The 18832-nt window shown below is 37.5% G+C and overlaps 3 protein-coding genes and 1 pseudogene across 3 annotated transcripts; 3 read left to right on the forward strand and 1 right to left on the reverse strand.

Moving 5' to 3' along the window:
- The first annotated feature begins 1905 nt into the window (after nucleotides 1–1905).
- Nucleotides 1906–8216, forward strand: LOC126709661 (uncharacterized). The gene is made up of 8 exons (XM_050409974.1): nucleotides 1906–2068; nucleotides 2293–2383; nucleotides 3093–3160; nucleotides 5985–6100; nucleotides 6898–7004; nucleotides 7376–7425; nucleotides 7539–7621; nucleotides 7734–8216. Exons 2-8 carry the CDS (start codon nucleotides 2326–2328, stop codon nucleotides 7846–7848), a joined length of 597 nt encoding a protein of 198 aa, XP_050265931.1. The 5' UTR covers nucleotides 1906–2068; nucleotides 2293–2325; the 3' UTR covers nucleotides 7849–8216.
- An 839-nt stretch (nucleotides 8217–9055) lies between these two features.
- On the reverse strand, nucleotides 9056–12531 carry LOC126708135 (potassium transporter 5-like; annotated as a pseudogene).
- A 1289-nt stretch (nucleotides 12532–13820) lies between these two features.
- On the forward strand, nucleotides 13821–15434 carry LOC126708136 (uncharacterized). Its single transcript, XM_050407951.1, has one exon. It carries the CDS (start codon nucleotides 13821–13823, stop codon nucleotides 15432–15434), a length of 1614 nt encoding a protein of 537 aa, XP_050263908.1.
- Nucleotides 15435–17306: 1872 nt separating this feature from the next.
- LOC126708137 (uncharacterized) lies at nucleotides 17307–18198 on the forward strand. Its single transcript, XM_050407952.1, has 3 exons — nucleotides 17307–17534; nucleotides 17580–17701; nucleotides 17829–18198. The coding sequence occupies exons 1-3, from the start codon at nucleotides 17307–17309 to the stop codon at nucleotides 18196–18198; spliced, it is 720 nt and encodes a 239-aa protein (XP_050263909.1).
- The last annotated feature ends 634 nt before the right edge of the window (nucleotides 18199–18832 follow it).

Genomic DNA, 18832 nt, shown 5'->3' on the forward strand with positions numbered 1-18832 from the left:
AGTGAATAATAATAATAATAATAATAAAAAACCTCTAAAATACGCCATAATCAAATATAGTTTTGGTAAGATTATAATTTGATCAATTTTTGGCCAAAAAGTGGCATTAGGAGATCCATTTTGCTTTGCAACAACTAATTTCCATTTTATGGTATATATTTATTATTTGGTAGATCTAAAATGATATCCTAATATTTGAAATCAATTATTATTTCTGATGCAATAGTTTGTAATTGTATATCTTTGATGCCTAATTTTTCTTCTGATGCTAGGTAAGTGTGGGGGCCGGGTAGAACGGTAGAACCTTGGTGCAAGACCGTAAAGAGGGCATAATAGGCCATTAGCTTTCTAATGCCTAAAGTTAGATAATACTCTTCTTTGAAATAAGCTTAGATTATTTACTAGTCTTTAGTGTGTTCTTTTTGTTGTGAAATGAAATTTTGTTTTACATTAATTAAACCTTGAAGGTATATTACTAGGAACCATTATCTTATTGTTAGGCAATTTTAAGATTGCGAGACTGAAATAACAATCATATTTTGTGAGAATATTGAGAACACAATTATTAGCCTCTTTATTTAGGTTAACTAGATCCGTTTGAGATAGCACTTATATATTTAGACGCTCATGTACATATAACATAAATTGGATTAGTAATTGGGTTGGTATTTGTTTAGTTGCGAGATTGACCTAAACATAGATCCTAAGCTATTTAGTATATTCCAACAATGATTTTAAAAATTGGACTGGATTGATTGATTGAACTAGTTTAATTGGGAACCAAGCACCAATTTGATTTGATAAAACCCTAAAATTAGGGTTGAACCAATGGTCAAATTGGAACAGTTAAAGAACTGAAAAGAGAAGTGGTTTTCGATTTTATGATTCAACTGGAATTGAACTGATGGTCGAGCCAATGATGCTACAAATAAATAATTAATAATTTTTAAATTATTTAAATAAAAATATAATAAGTTTATTACTAATAATATGTAGGTAAAAAATATACAAAATTTTTATGTGAGTTTTCACATCTTATATTTAAAAAATAAAAATAGCAAAATGTAAACATATTAACATTACAAAATTATCCTAAAAACATAGCATTTAGTGACACTATTCATTTAGATTTAATTATCTTTTCTCAAAATTGATTATCGCATATGTTTAATTGTAATCATAAAAAGAAAAAAAGTTATATATATATTTATATATAATATAAATTCATATTAAAGAAAAATTAAGTGAATTTTAATTAATTTATTTAATTAACTAAAAACTATTATTTGTTTCTAATCATAATTAACATAAGGAAAAAAGAAGAAGAAAGAAGCTAAATTCAAGCTACTTTTATCAAGTAGTTGTACATTACCTTTACTTTTTTTTATTTATGTTTTTGAGGACAAGAAGTTTTACGGTTTTACTTGTACCGTAGTAAAACTAAAACTAAAAGTAAAGAACTTCTAAAATGACAAAAAAAGAAATGAAAAGAAAAAGTAAAAAGTTAAAAGAATATCAAAAGTAAGTGACATTCATTGATTTAAAAAAAAAGAAAAAAAAAACAAGAGGTGTATGTGACTCTCACGGTTTGTAAAAAACATAGCTTTTTGAAGAAGAAGCTTGTTTCAAGAAATTCAAGCAATACCGTGTGTATTGTGTTCGTGGTCTCTCAAATCCGAACAAAAATTAGAGTTTTCTGCAATTCTAGATATCACTGATTTAGCAAAACCGGTTCAATCATTTCGGTTCCTGGTTTTTCCGGTTGAATCGGTGATGAACCTGCTTTTTTTCTTAAATTTCGGTTTTATTGAATAACCGAATCGGATTGGTGCCGGTTTCCGGTTGAACCATAATTTCAAAAAAAAAAATCATAATAAAAAGTAAGGACTTTTCATCCGACCCGACCCGACCCGAACCGATCCAGTCATTTTCTATCCTTTCTGCCCACCTTTTCTCAGCTCTGCCGAACCAATTGAGGTCTAAATTATAATACCCAGATCGACTCGGACTCGGATCCAAATTTCAACACCTCCGCTATCAGTTTCTGTTACCAGAGACAACCTCAGAGGTACTGTTTCGTTCCCTAACACTTTGGTCGTGTTTCTTTCTTTCTTTCTGTCTCTAATGAATTCATTTGTTCCTTTTAATATTACATCCTTGCCCTTCAATTTTGTGTTCTATAACAATCCTAATTGGGCTTTGTTTTTCCAAATTTGAAATTTATGTCACTACTTTGATATATTATCTGATTACTGGAATCTTCATTATTATTCCATTGATTTCCTTATTCAGAGTTGGGGGCAGCGTTTTTTTTGAAGTGTGATTATGTTGGTATCTAAAGTTTCAAGAGCTGGAATTTTGATGCTCAGAGGACTCTCAAGAGGTATGATTACTTTTTTTGGTGTGTCCAATTTCATTACAGGATAATAAACCTTCTGTCTGTATAGCTCTATATATATATATGAAACCAATGAGTTTTGTTTCAATTTCAAATGACACATCCGTTTTCATAAAAACCCATTTTGTATTTATGTTTTTTGAATTTCTTGCTTGTTTTGCTTTCTTGTAATAAGTGTCTGTATGGATGCAATGCAGCTTTTTGCTGAAAGCTTATTTGTCGAAAGCTGGTTAGACGGATAGTTGAATGTAGAAAAAAGTGAGGTTTTAAAAAATGTACTGAAGGAAGGATGCTAAAAAGTTAAAAGAAAAAGCTGTTGGCAAACACAGTCAATATGTTTCTGAATCAAATCTAACGTCTTTTTGATGAGCTCTAACTCAAATGACATGTTTATAAGTATTGGGTGGAGGTGAGGTTATGGGTTTAAGACCCATTGGGTGTGTGAAACTTAAAAAAGGTCATAGGTAGTGCACAAATCTTTTGTTTTTGTGGGGTTTAGGAGAGGTGATTGGTAGGTAGCCTTACTCCCTGGGCACTGTCCATAGCTTGGGGTGCGTATAATGTACCAATTAAAAAAAAAGTTACAATTCAATATACCATGAATAACTTGAGATTATAACTTATAAGTGTTTTTTACTCGATGCATGACATAGATGCGTACTATCATTAATTCTGAATGTTTGCATTTTTCCAGGGAAATTGACACCCTTAACTAGAGCAGGATATATACAAAGGCCTTATGGCCAATATTTGCAACCGTGGGTATGTATCACCATTCTCGTTGCAAAGGATGAGTTTTCTACTTTTATTTTTTGCATTATCTGTTGCTTTTTAGGTAATATCGTTTTTGTGCTTTCCATTTGCTTGAGTGATCATAAAGTGGGAGTAGAATCATTAACCAAAGTGCTTGAAGAATGATAATACATAAATTCACTGGTCTAAATGGATATTAACTGAACAAGGACTTCGCTGCTTGTAGATGTGAGTGGTATTCACTTCTCTTGTAATTAGCGAAGCTCTCATTGTTCACATTTTGATTAATCTTGGATGCTTAATCTAAATGACGGGCCATGGAGTTTGAGACAAAGGTACTTGAAGTACTCGATACCTTGATAGGCCATCATAACAAATGCTAGTCATAGAATATTCTAGGATCTATCTTGATTAGCAGAAGCGAGTTGTGGCTCCACATAATGACTTAGTTGGAGGACACAATGGTGTGATCAATGATTCTTATACCCATTAGAATTTGAACCGTCAAGACTAAAGGGCAAGCAAGAGTGTAGTTGATCATTTGCTTCTTTCCTTTTTCTACCTTTATCAGATATTGTTGTTTTTTCTCATACAATATGGAAGGCTGGTGATTGTTATGGATTTTTTTTTTAATGAGCTTATTATTCCTCATGTCCTTTGCTTTTCTTCTAATTGTAACTTAGGCCTACAGGTCTGTAGTTGTACTTGTATGTATAAAGACTTGAATCTGCTCGCATATCTAGGTTACAATGCCATGGCTTTGTCCTGTGGAAGATTTAAGTCTCTATCTTTGTGTTTGGATCACCTTGATTGTAGAAATCTTTCTCCTCTGGTTTTATGTATAGGCTCCATTTGTTTCACCCGAAAATATTGTCTAACTGTAAAATAGTTTCTGGAAAGTGCTCAGGGAACATATTTTCTACTACTTCCCCACATTTTCTCTAATCCCAAACAGATATAATATAATAAACAAATTCCAAAAAAAAAAAAATCCAAATTACTAACAGCTGCAAGCGAGAAAGAGTCGGAAGAGCTAGTTGCCTGATCTTGACTGGGACTTTTATCCTAGCTGGGACAATCAAAATGATCAAACGTTAAGGAAATTTGGCTGCAAATTATGCCTTTTATGCAATAAAGGAGAGTGAGCAGAGTGTCTTCGGGATTCGTTTCAGATTGCACTGAGCCTTAGCCCTTTCTTGGTGGAGTGAACGGGAAGGTTGACTTCCAAGAAATCAAACAAAAGGAAAGAGTTTGCCTTGGCAGAGTTAAACCCCTCTTCTTTGCCCTGTATTGAATACCAGGGAGGATGGCTCACCTGAATAAGCCTTCCCTCTCCCCCCAAGTAGATGTCTAACAAGGAAGAGATATACATGGCAGCTAGTTGAGAACCTAGTTTTACTTAATAAAGAAATAATAAGTGATGAACAGAACTGAGATATTAAATGTTTCACAAACAATTAAAAAATTCACTGTACAGAAACAATTCATTTAACACAAAAGCCTAAAACAATCAAAAACCTAAAAAAAAAAAATCCAATGAAGCATTGTGGTTGATTTCATCTAGAAATCATTCTTGTTAAGGAACCATTATCTTCCTGACTCATCAAGAACAAACATGGCTTCTTTGTTGGTAAAGGAGACTCAACCCCTTTTTCCACCTAAAGCTGAATAGTGGTGCTTTTCTTGTTGATCCAGAAGTCAGGCAAGGAAGGCAGGTTCAAGTCAAAGTCACAGTGGCTTTGGTGGGAGCTACTGCCTCCTGAGAAAGTGACATTTCTGCTGGTGATGATGGTGTTGGTGTTGTTGTTACTTTTGCTATTGCTGGTGCTGCCTTCATAGTGGCCGCCTAAGGCTTGGCCAGTTGGGAAGGTCTTATGGCAGATGGAACACTTGTGGGTCCTACTAGAGGTTTAGGAAGTTGATGGGTTGGTTTTATTGGTGGTGGTGGTGGGCTTGATGGAGGATTTACGATGGCTGGCTTTGTGGCCACCAATGGCTTGGTAGGAAGGGAAGGCTTTGTTGCATACAGATAGGTAAGAACAACCAGTTGGAATGAGATCGGCGGCAGCAAGGTGGGTGGGTGGGATCAGCGGCCACAAAGTGGTTGGGGCGAGATCGGTGGCAACAAGAAAGGGTGCTTGGGCCGTGGAGGTTGGGGCTGATGAGTTTTGTCATTTGTGTGAGGTGTAAAGTGTTTTGCCTGAAAATAGAGGCTTAAATCATTTTACACCAAAATGCCCCAAATTATTTAGGTTGACGGTTGGCCAGAATTTTCAGTTGCACCAAACACCTGAAATTAGGGGAAAATATTTACCAGAAAATATTTTTAGGTGAAACAATGCAGCCTTAGATATCATTTTTAACTAGATAGTCTCTTTCCCTTTTTTTGCCAGGAAACTAGATCAATCCTAGAGTTTTCTTTGTAAAGGATTGAAAGTCTTGTCTGTGAATCAAATTTTCAAATTTAAGATTTGGCTGAGTGAATAATCTAGCATCTGAATTACTCTGGAAAAGTAGTAACAAATCTATGAATCCAGTTAAATGACAAGATTTAGCAATCCTCTGCAGTATATTTTTGGTAAAGATTCAGGGTTGAAATTACACAATAGCATGATAAAATTGTATGGAAATGTTAGAATGTGCTGAATAAATTGGAAGTTGTAAGCAACATATGAGAATAATATATAAATCTATAATTGTGCAAGTTATACATGGGTTGAGATGGTTGTTGAAAAAATTGTGAAGTTATGAGGTTCTTTACAATTTAGATGAGATTTTTTTTTACTAGGTATTCTTATTGAAACTTGCATGATTTCCTTATTTTTCAAAACAGTTTGAACGACAGATAGAAACCAAGGTGTTCCAGGGTTCCATATTTCTGAAGCATCGTAATTTTTCTACCACTACTACTGCCAATGCATCAGAGAAAGGGAGTGAAAAGGAAGAAACGTAAGTTCTTTTTGTTTATATGGATTGTAAGAACATGGAATTTATAATTGTCACTTGTATTATACACCCCTGCTGATTAATTTAGCGCCATATGACCCTAAAAGAGTGAAGATGATATAGATCTACAAAAGCAGCTTATGCAAAGTAGCAGCATCAGTTATTCCAAAGAAAAGCCTTTTTTTTTTTTTTTTTTTTTTTTTTTTTTCGTGTAGCACTACTCTGGGCAAGCTATGGCATGTGTTGGATGCATCTGTATGTGTGAAGAATTATTAAATTAATACTTTGGCTTGCAGCCAAAATAGGTAATTCTAGTTGTAGCATGGGTACTGTGCCAGAGTTTCTCACATGATTTGGCTTGTTTGCATAGCTCCAGATGTTTCTAGAATTATTCTTGTGGCCTACTACTTATGGACTCGTTCCAACTCAGCTTATCAGGTTGACTATTGTTAAGGGAAAGGGTATTATGATAGGATAGAAAAATACCCAGTAAAGGAGAAAAGGTAGCTCCACTTATGCAGGGAGAGGAGGGAATTAGATAAGCAACGGTCCTAGTAGCAAATATGATGTCCCCTGTTCTTGTGTTGGGTGTCTTTATATTAAGAGCAAAGTATATGTTTATGTGCATGTTATGCTGTCAAGTGTCAACCATTATGAGGATGAGTATTCTAATTGATAGTGTATGCTATTGGTGTCTATAAGTATAACGCGTTCAGCATCCTATGAGACATTGTTGCTCTATCCTCAACCTTTCCCCCACTTCAGGTTTAGATTTCTTACCTGGATGCTTTAATTTGCAGGATATCCGTCACATTTGTTGACAAGGATGGGGAAGAGCAGCACATTAAGGTCCCGATTGGAATGTCTATGTTGGAAGCTGCTCATGAAAATGATATAGAGCTTGAAGGCAAGGATTCTGATACTTATTTAGTTCAGCGTTTTGCATCATTACATTTGTCTAATTTTGTTCTCCTAGGCTTTAATGAAAGTAATTTCTTATAACTTGGGCATCTTCAGAACAGTTGCTGAACTTTGAAGGACATGCTGACAGTTAATAGTTATTGAGTACTTACCAGATGTACCTTGTTTAAACTAAAACATGGGACTTCCCCCTTGCCTCCAACCCCTACCTCTCTTTCTCTTTGTGTTTCTTTCTGGGCTGAAGTTTTTACTTTCCATAGTACAAGATTGATGGATGAATAATTTCCATGTCAATGAGTTTGTATTTCTTCGATCATTGTTACAAAATTTAATGCTCTGTTTTTAATGTCATTTCAGGAGCATGTGAAGGCTCACTTGCCTGTTCAACATGTCATGTGATTGTGATGGTATGTTTTGGCTATATGTTCTAAACAATCATCCTTTTGGACTTTAATCTGTGTTGGGTCAAACATTTTATTAAGCTCAAATTTGAGGGGCTAACTAATAAATTTTATGGTAGGACATGGAGTATTACAATAAGTTAGAAGACCCTGCTGATGAGGAAAATGATATGTTGGATCTGGCCTTTGGGCTTACAGAAACGTTGGTTCCATTAACTTGCTATGAGAATTTTTCTTTACCTTCAATCTAGATTTTTTTTTTCTTCTTCCCTTTTTGGGCAGTTAGATCTAATTTCATGTTTGGGATTTTGCAGATCTCGCTTGGGTTGTCAAGTGATTGCAAAACCTGAACTTGATGGAATTCGCTTAGCTATTCCTGCCGCCACCCGAAACTTTGCAGTTGATGGGTATGTACCAAAACCACACTAGAGATATACAAGGGCACTGGAGAGTTTTTGCTGATAGTAAAGGAAACAATCATCCCAATTTTGTAGCTCCTCAATTATATTTGGTCAATGATAATTGATCAGACTTTTTGTCAGTGTTTTTCTATTGTTTATTGTTTATAATGGTGTTGAGTTAATCTGTATGACAATAAGTCTATAGATGACATGCTCATTATGGTGCCAAGTTAACCTGCACGACAAGAATTTACAGGTAAATGATGTCAGAGAAAAGGGCTGCTTTTTGTAATGGCTTAGAGATTAATTTATGTTTTATTCTTTGCTCTTCAAGGATAATTTCCCTTTTTTAAGGCCAAAATATATACATCTATGTCATTCATATTTTGTATCAAACTTTCATTTATAATTCTTTTTACCAAATTTGACCACTTTATCTTTTGTTGATTAGTCGATTCCCATTATAAGCAGGAGTTACAACTACTAAAGCCTTTAATTTAAGATAAAACACCAATTCGCTCGTTGCAACCATGATGGCGACCAGGAGGCTGTTAGATTCTTCCATGTCTGAGTCACATATCCACAACATTTTGAAAATCCCTGGTGTTCTGATGATTGCACTCCTCTTGCTTGGTTGCACCTGTCTTATTTCAATGAAGAGTGTCTATAAATAAGCACTAATCCACGGAAGATTGTCACTTTTATAAGTTTTGAGCCGAAAGTAAACGGTCGTCCAAACGAGCAAATGATTATCATTTTTTACGAGTAAGTTGTATACGCACTTAATGGGTTTAGACTTTTGAATTTAAACCCCCCACTTCTCTCCTATTTTTATGATAGAATATGTGTACCTTTTCTCTTTTTCTTCTTACATCTAGGATTTTGAATTATATTTCTGCTTATATAGAAGATTAATGAATGCCACTGCGCTATAAGGCTCATAGCAGAAGCAACTATAATTAACTTGAGCTAAAACTCATTTTGGACATGGAAGATCTAGTTGAAATGCCAACAAAACGTAGAGGGCTCAAAGGAAGTCTACTAGTTGAAATACCAATAAAAGAGTTATCACACAAGAGCATGATCCATGAAACTTATACGTTGAAAGATTTTACACGTATTAGCAACAAACCCTGCCATATGTTCCATTTTCCACACATACCATGATCTTTCTCTTATTTCATTTTTCTACAAATTGAAATACTTTTTTATTTGTCTTTCTTGCAAGTTATTCTTTAAAGCACACAAGTCATACCCACTTTCAGCATACGTTCGTGAGGAATATCAACCACTTCCTTACTTTCTCTTAGATTTCTCTTCTAGAAGTTGTGAGCATAACTTATCATAATTCTCTTTCCCATACTGGCTCCTTCACTAGCAACCACTTCAGTCTCACCCATCAAGTGGACAATACCAGCATGCCATGCCTTGTCTACAGCCTCAATCTCTTTCTCTATAACCTCTTGTCCTTTATCTTCTTCAAACTCCCTCACATCTCCACTTCCACTCTTTCCATTTTCCAATCAACCATCCAGTACATCTCCTTCCTTTTTAGCATTACTCAGCATTCTTTGGGACAACCTAAAGTCATCACTAATAAACTCTTTCAATCTTTCTATCAAAACCTTCTCAAAGGGCTCCAAGTCGTTCTTCACATCTATATATCCACACCTCACAGCACAGCGAAACACATTAATCTCTCTAGGCTCTACTCAACGAAAAAGAAAACGCTCTTTTACCAGAACCTTGTTTATAGGTAGTGATTTGATGGAGACAAAAATGAGGATTGAGTGAACTGCGGGCACATTTTCTATATAGTGCTTGAAGATTAGTGGGATGCCCTGAACTAGCTCTGAGTAGAACAAGGCAAGCCCAGGTATTTGATAAAAGTTTGTGTTTGCAACTATTTCCTTTAACTTCTCTGGATAAATTTTGTTCTCAAGCTCATAATAATACTTTTTTTGGAACACATTGTTCCAAACATACATTACACTCATTAGTACCGCTGCAAAGGCTAGGGGAAGATATCCTCCTTGGACAAATTTGCAGTGCCAATGATAAGAATGTAGGAAATTGTTTACCAAAAAAAGGATGTAGGAAATTATGAGAAGTATGTGGGTTTTCCATATCATGATCATGACTACAACTAGGAAGCACGATGTGAGGGTCATTACAAAAACCACTGCTAGCCCTGCATGCAAAGGATCAACAATTTATTAGGTGGAATTTATATGTTTTAGGCTCTACTTGATTCTCAGGAAAGATAAGACCAGGGAAAAGGAAAAGCTAGTAATGCTTAAACTTGGCCAAAAAATATTGTTTGTTCTTGAAAATTTGGTTCAAGTTCAACTGAATCCCTCAAATTAAAAGAAGTATCAATTTCGTCCCTAAAGTTTCTCATTCCTATAAAAATGAATGGCTTGGAATACATTTAACAATAAATAGTGGGAATGACAAGATCACAAGATAGACTCTTTAAAAGTTTTTAGAGAAAAAATTTCAACATTTAAATTTGAGGGATGAAATTACTGAACATAGATCAAAATTTACAGACAAAAAGTACATTTGACCTTAAAATTTTATTTCCGATATTGAGCATATTCAAATGGTTAGTGACAATCAATATTGAGAATGTATAGCTTAGATTAAACATAGGCTAAAAGAATATGTGGAGTTGTGGATTACCATATGCATTGCCAATGTTAGTTGTGGTCTTGAAACCCAAGGTGAGGCTTACACAAGCCAACATTAGAAGGTAATTGGCTTCAGGTACATAAACTTGTCCTTCATACCTAGTCGATGTATGAAATTACCTTCACTCGAGGAAAACACCCTAGTGAGAGGGATTGTTGGATTACAGAGAAAGTCCCAGATATTATAGCTTGACTTGCTATGATTGCTGCTAATATGGCCACCACAAACACGGGGCAATATAAAGGTTCTGCATGCAACAACTATATCTAAGGCCAAAACACACACACACAGAAGAAACAGTATGGCAATGGATATGTATCATTTACTTGGTAGAGACTTGTAAAAGGTTTGAGAGACAAGGTCACTGTTCTTTCGAAGAAAGGAGGCTTGTCCAATATATGCCAATATGACAGCCGGATAGGTCACACTGCACATGCCAAATTTGAATGGATCGAATTGTGAAGTGACCAAGATCAGCAAATAAAGCCTCAGTTCCTGCATATTTTTCACATAACTATTATGTTAACAAACTTCCCTTCTTGTCAAAGATATAAGTATTATTGGGGTTCAAAGTGATAGCTTAGTGCTAATGACATTTTTTGTGATATCTCATATATGTGGTTTGGACACTGTTTTCCCCCCTCTTCCACTATTTTACTTATATATAAATTTTTTTTTAATTTTTTTTTTTATTTTTAAAAGTGTATGTATTCCATACATTTAATTTATTAGACTTGTTTCTTACATAAATATGGGTCTCGTGTACGGAATACAAATTTTTTGTACCACTTTATGTTCCACCAATCACAACTTACCATATGTTTATTTATTTTTGTAACATTTTAAACTTTAGCTATTCTTTAAGAGAAGTTAAATAAATACATGATAAGTTGTGATTGGTGGAACATAAAGTAGAACTCAAAAAGTGATACAGAGAATTTGTTTTCCTTTATGGTACCTATATTTTCATAGTTTTATTTGAAAAGAACATATAATTCATCCTGTACATTGAGTAATTTACGGAACCATTGTCTCTATCTACCTAGTAGTTTAATTTAAAATTTAGGGTTGGACTATTTCTCTTAAAAAAATAAAAATAAAACCAGGGTTGACCACAGAGATGATATTAATCTTAGTAGAGGCCCGTTAGTTTGTTGGTCGGCATAAGGTATCATGTCCGGCCCATTATGTACATATTTGGGCCTCTCCAGCTAATATCTTACATTTTGACGGGAAAGAGACATTTGTCCCTAATTTATCAACTATACAATAAAATGCTCATGTTTTGAAATTATTTAACAAAATGCCCTTCTTTTTGAAACTCAATTTTAACAAAATCGAGTTACAACTCAAACTTGACATTAACAATGTCGAGTTACACTTAAAAATATACACAAAACTTAATTTTGAGGATATCGAGTTTTACACAAAACTTGATTTTGTTAAAATTGAGTTTAAAAAACAGGAGGATTTTGCTAAATAGTTTTAAAACAGGAACATTTTACTGCATAATTTTAAAATTAGGGGCAAATGCCAATTTTACCCATTTTGCCCACATTTTAATAGCTTACAATAATAACTTACATTTTAAAGCTAGATGCTATAGCATACACAATAAATAAATTTTGTTCCTACGGTCCTCCCTGTTATGGCAAAGACAATGCCACCAAGGGAAATCCAAGCTTCTTTTTTGTTCCTTCGAAAGTACTCTATGATGTACTTTGGAATAAAAGCTTTAAGTACGGTTGGATCAAACTTGAAAAAATTGTAGATACCAATGCCAGCAATGGATATAAACCAAATGCAAATTATCGGAGCAAAAGTATAACCCACTTTGTCAGTTCCAAATCTTTGAACCATGAACAACATGATCAAGATAACTACTGATATCCAAAAACAGTCATGTCTGTATTCATCAAAAAGAATTAGTTATTAGTGCCTCTTAACATGCAATTTTGCAAATTATTTCTATTTTAAAGGAAGAATATAATAATTATTCATTAACAAAGTACAACATATGTGATAGTTTTTAGATCCCTTAAAAACACAATTAAATTAACCTAGGTAATTAGCTAAGTTGTTACTTAGTCCAAATTCCAAATCTAGGTTATCACAATCAAACAATCATATCATGCAAAGCAGCGAAAAGATGAAAAACACAATGATATGATCACCTAGGAAACCAAACCGGTAAAAACCTAGGGAGGATTTAACCTAACTATCCTCAAGGTAAACCTGAATCCACTATGAAAGAATCGAAGTTGTTCAACAAGACTTAGATCACTAACATCCTATTACTACCCACCAGTAGAAACTTACTGACACGACCACGTGCAAGCTCCGAAACTACGGACTCCTTCTTTCTTGGATTCTCCAGCAAGTACAAGCACACCCGCTTGTGTTTCTTTAAGTTCTTATGGCAGCAACTGAATGATCATCAAGTTCTTGAACGAATCTTCTTCTTGATAATCCTAAGTTTGTGTAAAGGAAAGCTCCTTACAGATCTCACAAGAGATTTACATAAACAACCATATGAACAACACTAAAACGTGACTAGGGTTTGCCTTATATACCTAGGGCAAAAATACAAAACCCTAAACGTTTTAAATAAATTAGGGCTGAGTTGGAATTCTATAGAAAACGCATTCTGCCCAAATTTCGATTGATCGAGCCTAAGCTTCAATCGATCAAACCAGGCCGAAATGCTTTATTAAATTTGCATCAACTTAAATCCAACTTTACATAAATGAACCAACTTTGAGCAAGTCTAAACATGACTAAACATCTTGTTTTGATCATGGTTTGCCAACAATACACATTAGAGTTCTAAATACATAAGATCCTAAGTCTTTAGAACCTAACAATATGGTTGGCAAATGAGGACAGAGTGGGAAAATAATAGTAACCTTTAACACTTACTAGCATTTGACATAGATTTAGACTGTTCGAAACTTCATGTGATTCACTTGGATTCTCTCAACTTATTTTTGTAATTATTTCTCAACAAATCTCGATATGTATATTGTTTGACATTGACAAATTAAATCAATTTCTAGTTTCAACTTTATTGTTGAGCTAACAGTATTAGGTTCAAGGCGAAACTATATTGCTTGCACATTGAACAACCTTTGTTTGTTTTAGAGATTATATAGAAGTCGCTCGGTACCATAGAATAAGGGCATTCTTGATTATTGAGCTACAACCACAAACTATTTTACAACATTTTTTTTGAGAAAATATTATACAATATTTTTACAAATTGTTGTTGTGGTTAACTTCTTACTGGTTATTATTTGGGCGGCCAAAATGGGCATTTACCCCTTTCGCCAAAACTTCCCCACCACTCTCAAAGGAGTTGTAAGGGAGTGGTTTACAAAGTTACCAACATCATCCATTGACAGTTTCGAACAATTGAGCAATGCCTTTTTGCGCCATTTCGTCGGGGGGCAACGTCCTAAGAGGCTAGCAAACCACTTAGTCACCATCAGGCAAGGGAAGAAAGAAACCCTGAGGTCGTACGTGAAACGCTTTACTCGGGAGACCTTGGAGGTGGACGAAGTTGACGACAAGGTGCAATTGACGACCTTTAAAGCGGGGTTGAAGTCTAGGGAGTTCGTGGTCTCACTCGCGAAGAATCCTCCTAAGACAATGGTAGAGATGCTCCTGAAGGCACAGAAGTACATGAATGCTGAAGATGCATTAGCTGCCATAAAGGACGTAGAAAAGTTGGGAGACAAGGGAAGGAAGGAGGACAATCGTAGAAGACAAAAAAGGGAGCGTCCAGATCGTTGGATCAATGAAGGGGGTAAAAGGAAAGATGAAAAAACTCCTCGAACGGTAAAATTCACTCCTTTAGTTATGCCTGTTGACAAAATTTTGGCGCAAATTAAGGATGAGCACTACCTCAAATGGCCAAGGCCATTACATTCATCCCTCAACGTCCGTGACAAGAAGAAGTACTGCCGGTTCCACAAGGATCACGGCCACTACACAGAGGATTGCAGGGACCTAAAGGAACAGATAGAGGAGCTTATATCAAAAGAGAAACTGCAGAAGTATGTGAAAAAGGGGGAATCTAGTAGATTCAGAGGTGATAACAAGAACCTGCGTGAATTTTCACCCAGTGATGAGGATTACACGTCCCAACGCCTACCAAATGTGATCGGGGAGATCAAGACGATCACAGGTGGCCCATCCACGGGTGGGTCGTTTAAATCCCTCAAGAAAGCGTATCAAAGGCAGGTGAACATCGTCCACAGGATGCCTCCATTCAAACAAAGATGGACGGACCAAGACATGTGTTTCCCAGAAGAAGATGCTAGGGGGGTGAAGCAACCTCATGATGATCCTTTAGTCATAATGGTCGTGATAGAAGGATTCAATACTAGGAGAATCCTCGTGGATAATGGTAGCTCGACAGACATCATCTGCCTCTTCGCTTTCCAGCAGCTGAAATTAGATCCAGGAAGGTTGCGCTCATTTGACTCTCCCTTCGTCAGTTTCCGTGGTGATAGGGTGTATCCCAAAGGCATAGTGACGTTGACGGTGACAGTGGGGACTCACCCAAGACAGTTGACTCATCAGCTAGACTTTTTGGTGGTAGACTGCCCTTCATCTTACAATGTGATCATCGGGAGACCCACTCTTAACTGCTGGAAAGTAGCCACGTCTACTTATTGCTTGAAGGTAAAGTTCCCAATAGAGAATGGCGTGGGCGAGGTGAAAGGGGAACAAGTATTGGCCAGGGAATGCTACCAAACAGTGTTAGCTGTAAAAGAAAACCATACATGGATGATCGAGGAGAAGGAGGAAGATAAAGTGGAAGCCCCGGAGACAGTAGAGTTGGTCGAAGGCGAGACAGCAAAGATGACCAGAATAGGGACGACACTAAGTCTCGAGATGAGGACGAGACTTGTCTAGTTCCTTAAAGAGAACCTGGATGTCTTCGTATGGAGTCATGAGGACATGCCGGGTATATCCCCAAAAGTCATCCAACATAAGCTAAGTGTGAACCCGAAGATGAAGCCCGTCCAGCAAAAACGATGAGTCTTTGCTCTAGAACAGAATTAGGCAGTTACAGACAAGGTTAACAAGTTGTTATCGGCAGGCTTTATTTGGGAGGTTTACTATCTAGATTAGCTTGCTAACGTCGTCCTAGTGAAGAAAGAAAATGGAAAATGGAGAATGTGCGTGGACTTCACGGACCTGAACAAAGCTTGCCCAAAGGATAGTTTCCCTCTGCCAAGGATAGACTAGCTGGGGGATTCTACAGCCGGGCATAGGTTACTGACGTTCATGGACGCTTTCTTAGGGTACAACCAGATAAAAATGGCTGAAGAGGACTAGGAGAAAACTGCTTTCATCATGAGTCAAGGGCAGTTCTATTGCTATAAGGTGATGCCCTTCAGACTGAAAAATGCAGAAGCAACCTACTAGAGGTTAGTGAACAAGATGTTTAGCAAGCATATCAGGAGAAATATGGAAGTGTACATGGATGACATGCTCGTCAAGAGCATGGAGGAGCTTGCCCATCTAGACGACCTCAAGGAAACATTTGCCACACTCAGACAGTACCAGATGAAATTGAACCCCAGCAAGTGCATCTTTAGAGTAGCCTCGGGGAAGTTCTTGGGATTCATGGTGTCCTAAAGGGGAATAGAAGCAAACCCGGAGAAGGTGCGAGCCATACTCGATATGGCATTGCCCAAGATCGTCAAAGAAATCCAGAAGCTCACAAGAAGGATAGCAGCACTCAACAGGTTCGTCTCTAAAGTAACGGACAAATGCTTGCCATTCTTCAAGACACTGAAGCAAGCCTTCACCTGGACTGACGAATGCGAAGCAACGTTTCAAGAACTCAAGCGCTACCTGAGCAACCCGCCCCTCCTAAGTCCGTCCAAGGAAGGGGAAAATCTATATTTGTATTAGGTAGTATCAGCCACTGCCATGAGCATAGCCCTGATTCGAGAAGAGGACAAGAAACAACTCCCAATTTACTAAGTCAGTCAAGCTTTCCAAGGAGTAGAAGCCAGGTATCCCAGGATCAAAAAGATTGCATTTGCACTAATAGTAGCTTCGCGCAAGCTGCGACCGTACTTTCAGGCAAACCCCATCCTGGTAATGACGGATCAACCCATTAGGAAGTCCATGAACAAGCCCGAGGTAGCTAGGAGAATGGTCCAATGGACAATCGCGCTTAGTTAATTCGACATTGAGTACCACCCTAGGACATCCATTAAGGCATAGGATCTGGCAGACTTCATCACCGAGTTCACCCTTCTAGACAAAGATAGCCTCATGGACGAGACAGAACAATGGACGATACAGACCGATGGTTCGTCAGCCCAGAAGAGGGGGGGAGTAGGGGTCGTCATCACCACCCCAGACGGAGAAATGCTTAAATACGGAGTTCAACTGAAATTCTCAGCCACTAATAATGATGCCGAGTACGAAGGAATACTAACGGGGCTAAGAGTCGGGAAAGCGCTGGGAGCTAAAAACCTGCTCCTCCAGAGCGATTCGAAGCTGGTAATAGGGCAAATAAAGGAGGAATACGAAGTGAAGGGGGAAAGAATGCAAAAATACCTCAGGCTGACGAAGCACTTAACACAAGGGTTCGATAGGGTGGAGTTCGAGAAGATCCCAAGAAGCCAGAACATGATAGTAGACAAGATAGCGAAACTGGCCTCGTCAGAAGAAAGATCCACAAGTATGGGCTTAGACTTGGAAATCCAGAAACACCCTAGCACTGAAGAAGTCCCTACGTTTGCAATCTAGAACACAAATAGCTGGATGACACCGATCATATCCTTCCTTCAAGACGGACGCCTCCCACAGGACGTCGAGGAGGCCAGGAAGGTCAGGAAGAGAGCAGCCAGATTCACGATCCTAAATGACACCCTATATAAGAGAGGCTTCTCCATGCCTTACTTGAAATGCGTCGACGAAGAAGAAGCCAAGTATATCTTGAAAGAGATCCATGAAGGGGTTTGTGGCGACCATGCAGGCCCCATATCCTTGGTAAGTAAGGTTATTAGAATAGGTTACTTCTGGCCTACCATGCAGGTGGATGCAATGGAGCTTGTCAAGAGGTGTGACAAGTGCCAGATACGAGAAACTGACGACAATAGCCTCACCTTGGCCTTTTGCACAATGGGGAATCGACATCATTGGTCTGTTGCCCCAAGGTAAAGGACAAGTAAAGTTCCTGCTAGTCGCTATTGATTACTTCACAAAATGGGTCCAAGTAGAAGCTCTAGCAACCATTACTGAAGTAAGAATCTAGTGCTTCGTGTGGAAGAACATAATTTGCAGGTTCGGGTTCCCACGGACGATCATATCAGACAATGGGTGGCAGTTTGACAGCCAAAGCTTTAGGGACTTCTGTTCAAACATAGGGATCAAAAGCCAGTTCTCATCCCCGAGACATCCACAGGCAAATGGGCAGATAGAGGTGACTAACCGGATGCTACTCAAGATTATTAAAGCCAAGTTAGACAACGTAAAGGGGGCCTGGCCAGAAGAATTGCCCAATGTTTTGTGGGCTTACAGGACCATAGCAAGGACTCCAACAGAAGAAACCTCCTTCAGACTCACTTATGGCACCAAGGCGGTAATCCCAGTTAAGGTGGGAGTAACCAGTGTCAGGCGAGAAATGTTTCGTGAGGAGAGCAACGACGATTAGCTACGAGTCAACCTGCACTGTCTAGACGAGGTCAGAGAGAAAGCTTCTAACAAAATGACAAAATACCAGCAGAAGATGGCCGAGTACTACAACAAGAGGGTGAAGCTCAGACGACTCGACATAGGGGACCTCGTCCTGCACAAGGTCACCGTAGCAACCAAAAACCCTGCCCAAGGAAAACTCGGCCCCACAGGGGAAAGACCCTACCGGGTCGTCCATTACTCCCGCCAAGGCAGCTATCACCTAGAGACCCTAGACGGATAGAGACTTCCATGACCATGGAACATCAAGCACTTGAAGAAATACCACCAATAGATGTAACAGCCGATTGTACTCATTCTTGAAAGCAATAAAAGAACTATTCAACCATTTTTTTAGTGCGAACAAACAAAAAATTGACTAAGTAATAAGATTCCATCAAGACGGATGTAAGTTATTGACGAAGCCATAAGAATGATAAGATTCTTTAAATGAGTGTAAGTCACAAAAAATTGGCTAAGTAATAAGATTCTGCTAAGACGAATGTAAGTTACTGATGAAGCCATAAGAATGACAAGACCCTTAAATAGGTGTAAGTCACAAAAAAAAAAAAAAAAGGTTGGCTAAGTAACAAGATTCTGCCAAGACAGATGTA

Source organism: Quercus robur, chromosome 12 (genome assembly GCF_932294415.1).
Source record: "Quercus robur chromosome 12, dhQueRobu3.1, whole genome shotgun sequence".
In the NCBI taxonomy this organism is placed as follows: domain Eukaryota; kingdom Viridiplantae; phylum Streptophyta; class Magnoliopsida; order Fagales; family Fagaceae; genus Quercus; species Quercus robur.

Excerpts from the sequence above, each read along its gene's own strand:
- LOC126709661 (XM_050409974.1), top strand. The coding sequence starts at position 2,326 with ATGTTGGTATCTAAAGTTTCAAGAGCTGGAATTTTGATGCTCAGAGGA. Across the intron at positions 2,384-3,092 it reads GCTCAGAGGACTCTCAAGAG|GGAAATTGACACCCTTAACT; the intron begins GTATGATTACTT and ends GCATTTTTCCAG. Across the intron at positions 6,101-6,897 it reads GGGAGTGAAAAGGAAGAAAC|GATATCCGTCACATTTGTTG; the intron begins GTAAGTTCTTTT and ends TTTAATTTGCAG.
- LOC126708136 (XM_050407951.1), top strand. The coding sequence starts at position 13,821 with ATGGGCATTTACCCCTTTCGCCAAAACTTCCCCACCACTCTCAAAGGA.
- LOC126708137 (XM_050407952.1), top strand. The coding sequence starts at position 17,307 with ATGACACCGATCATATCCTTCCTTCAAGACGGACGCCTCCCACAGGAC. Across the intron at positions 17,535-17,579 it reads ATGCAGGCCCCATATCCTTG|GTGGATGCAATGGAGCTTGT; the intron begins GTAAGTAAGGTT and ends CCTACCATGCAG. Across the intron at positions 17,702-17,828 it reads CATTGGTCTGTTGCCCCAAG|GTTCGGGTTCCCACGGACGA; the intron begins GTAAAGGACAAG and ends CATAATTTGCAG.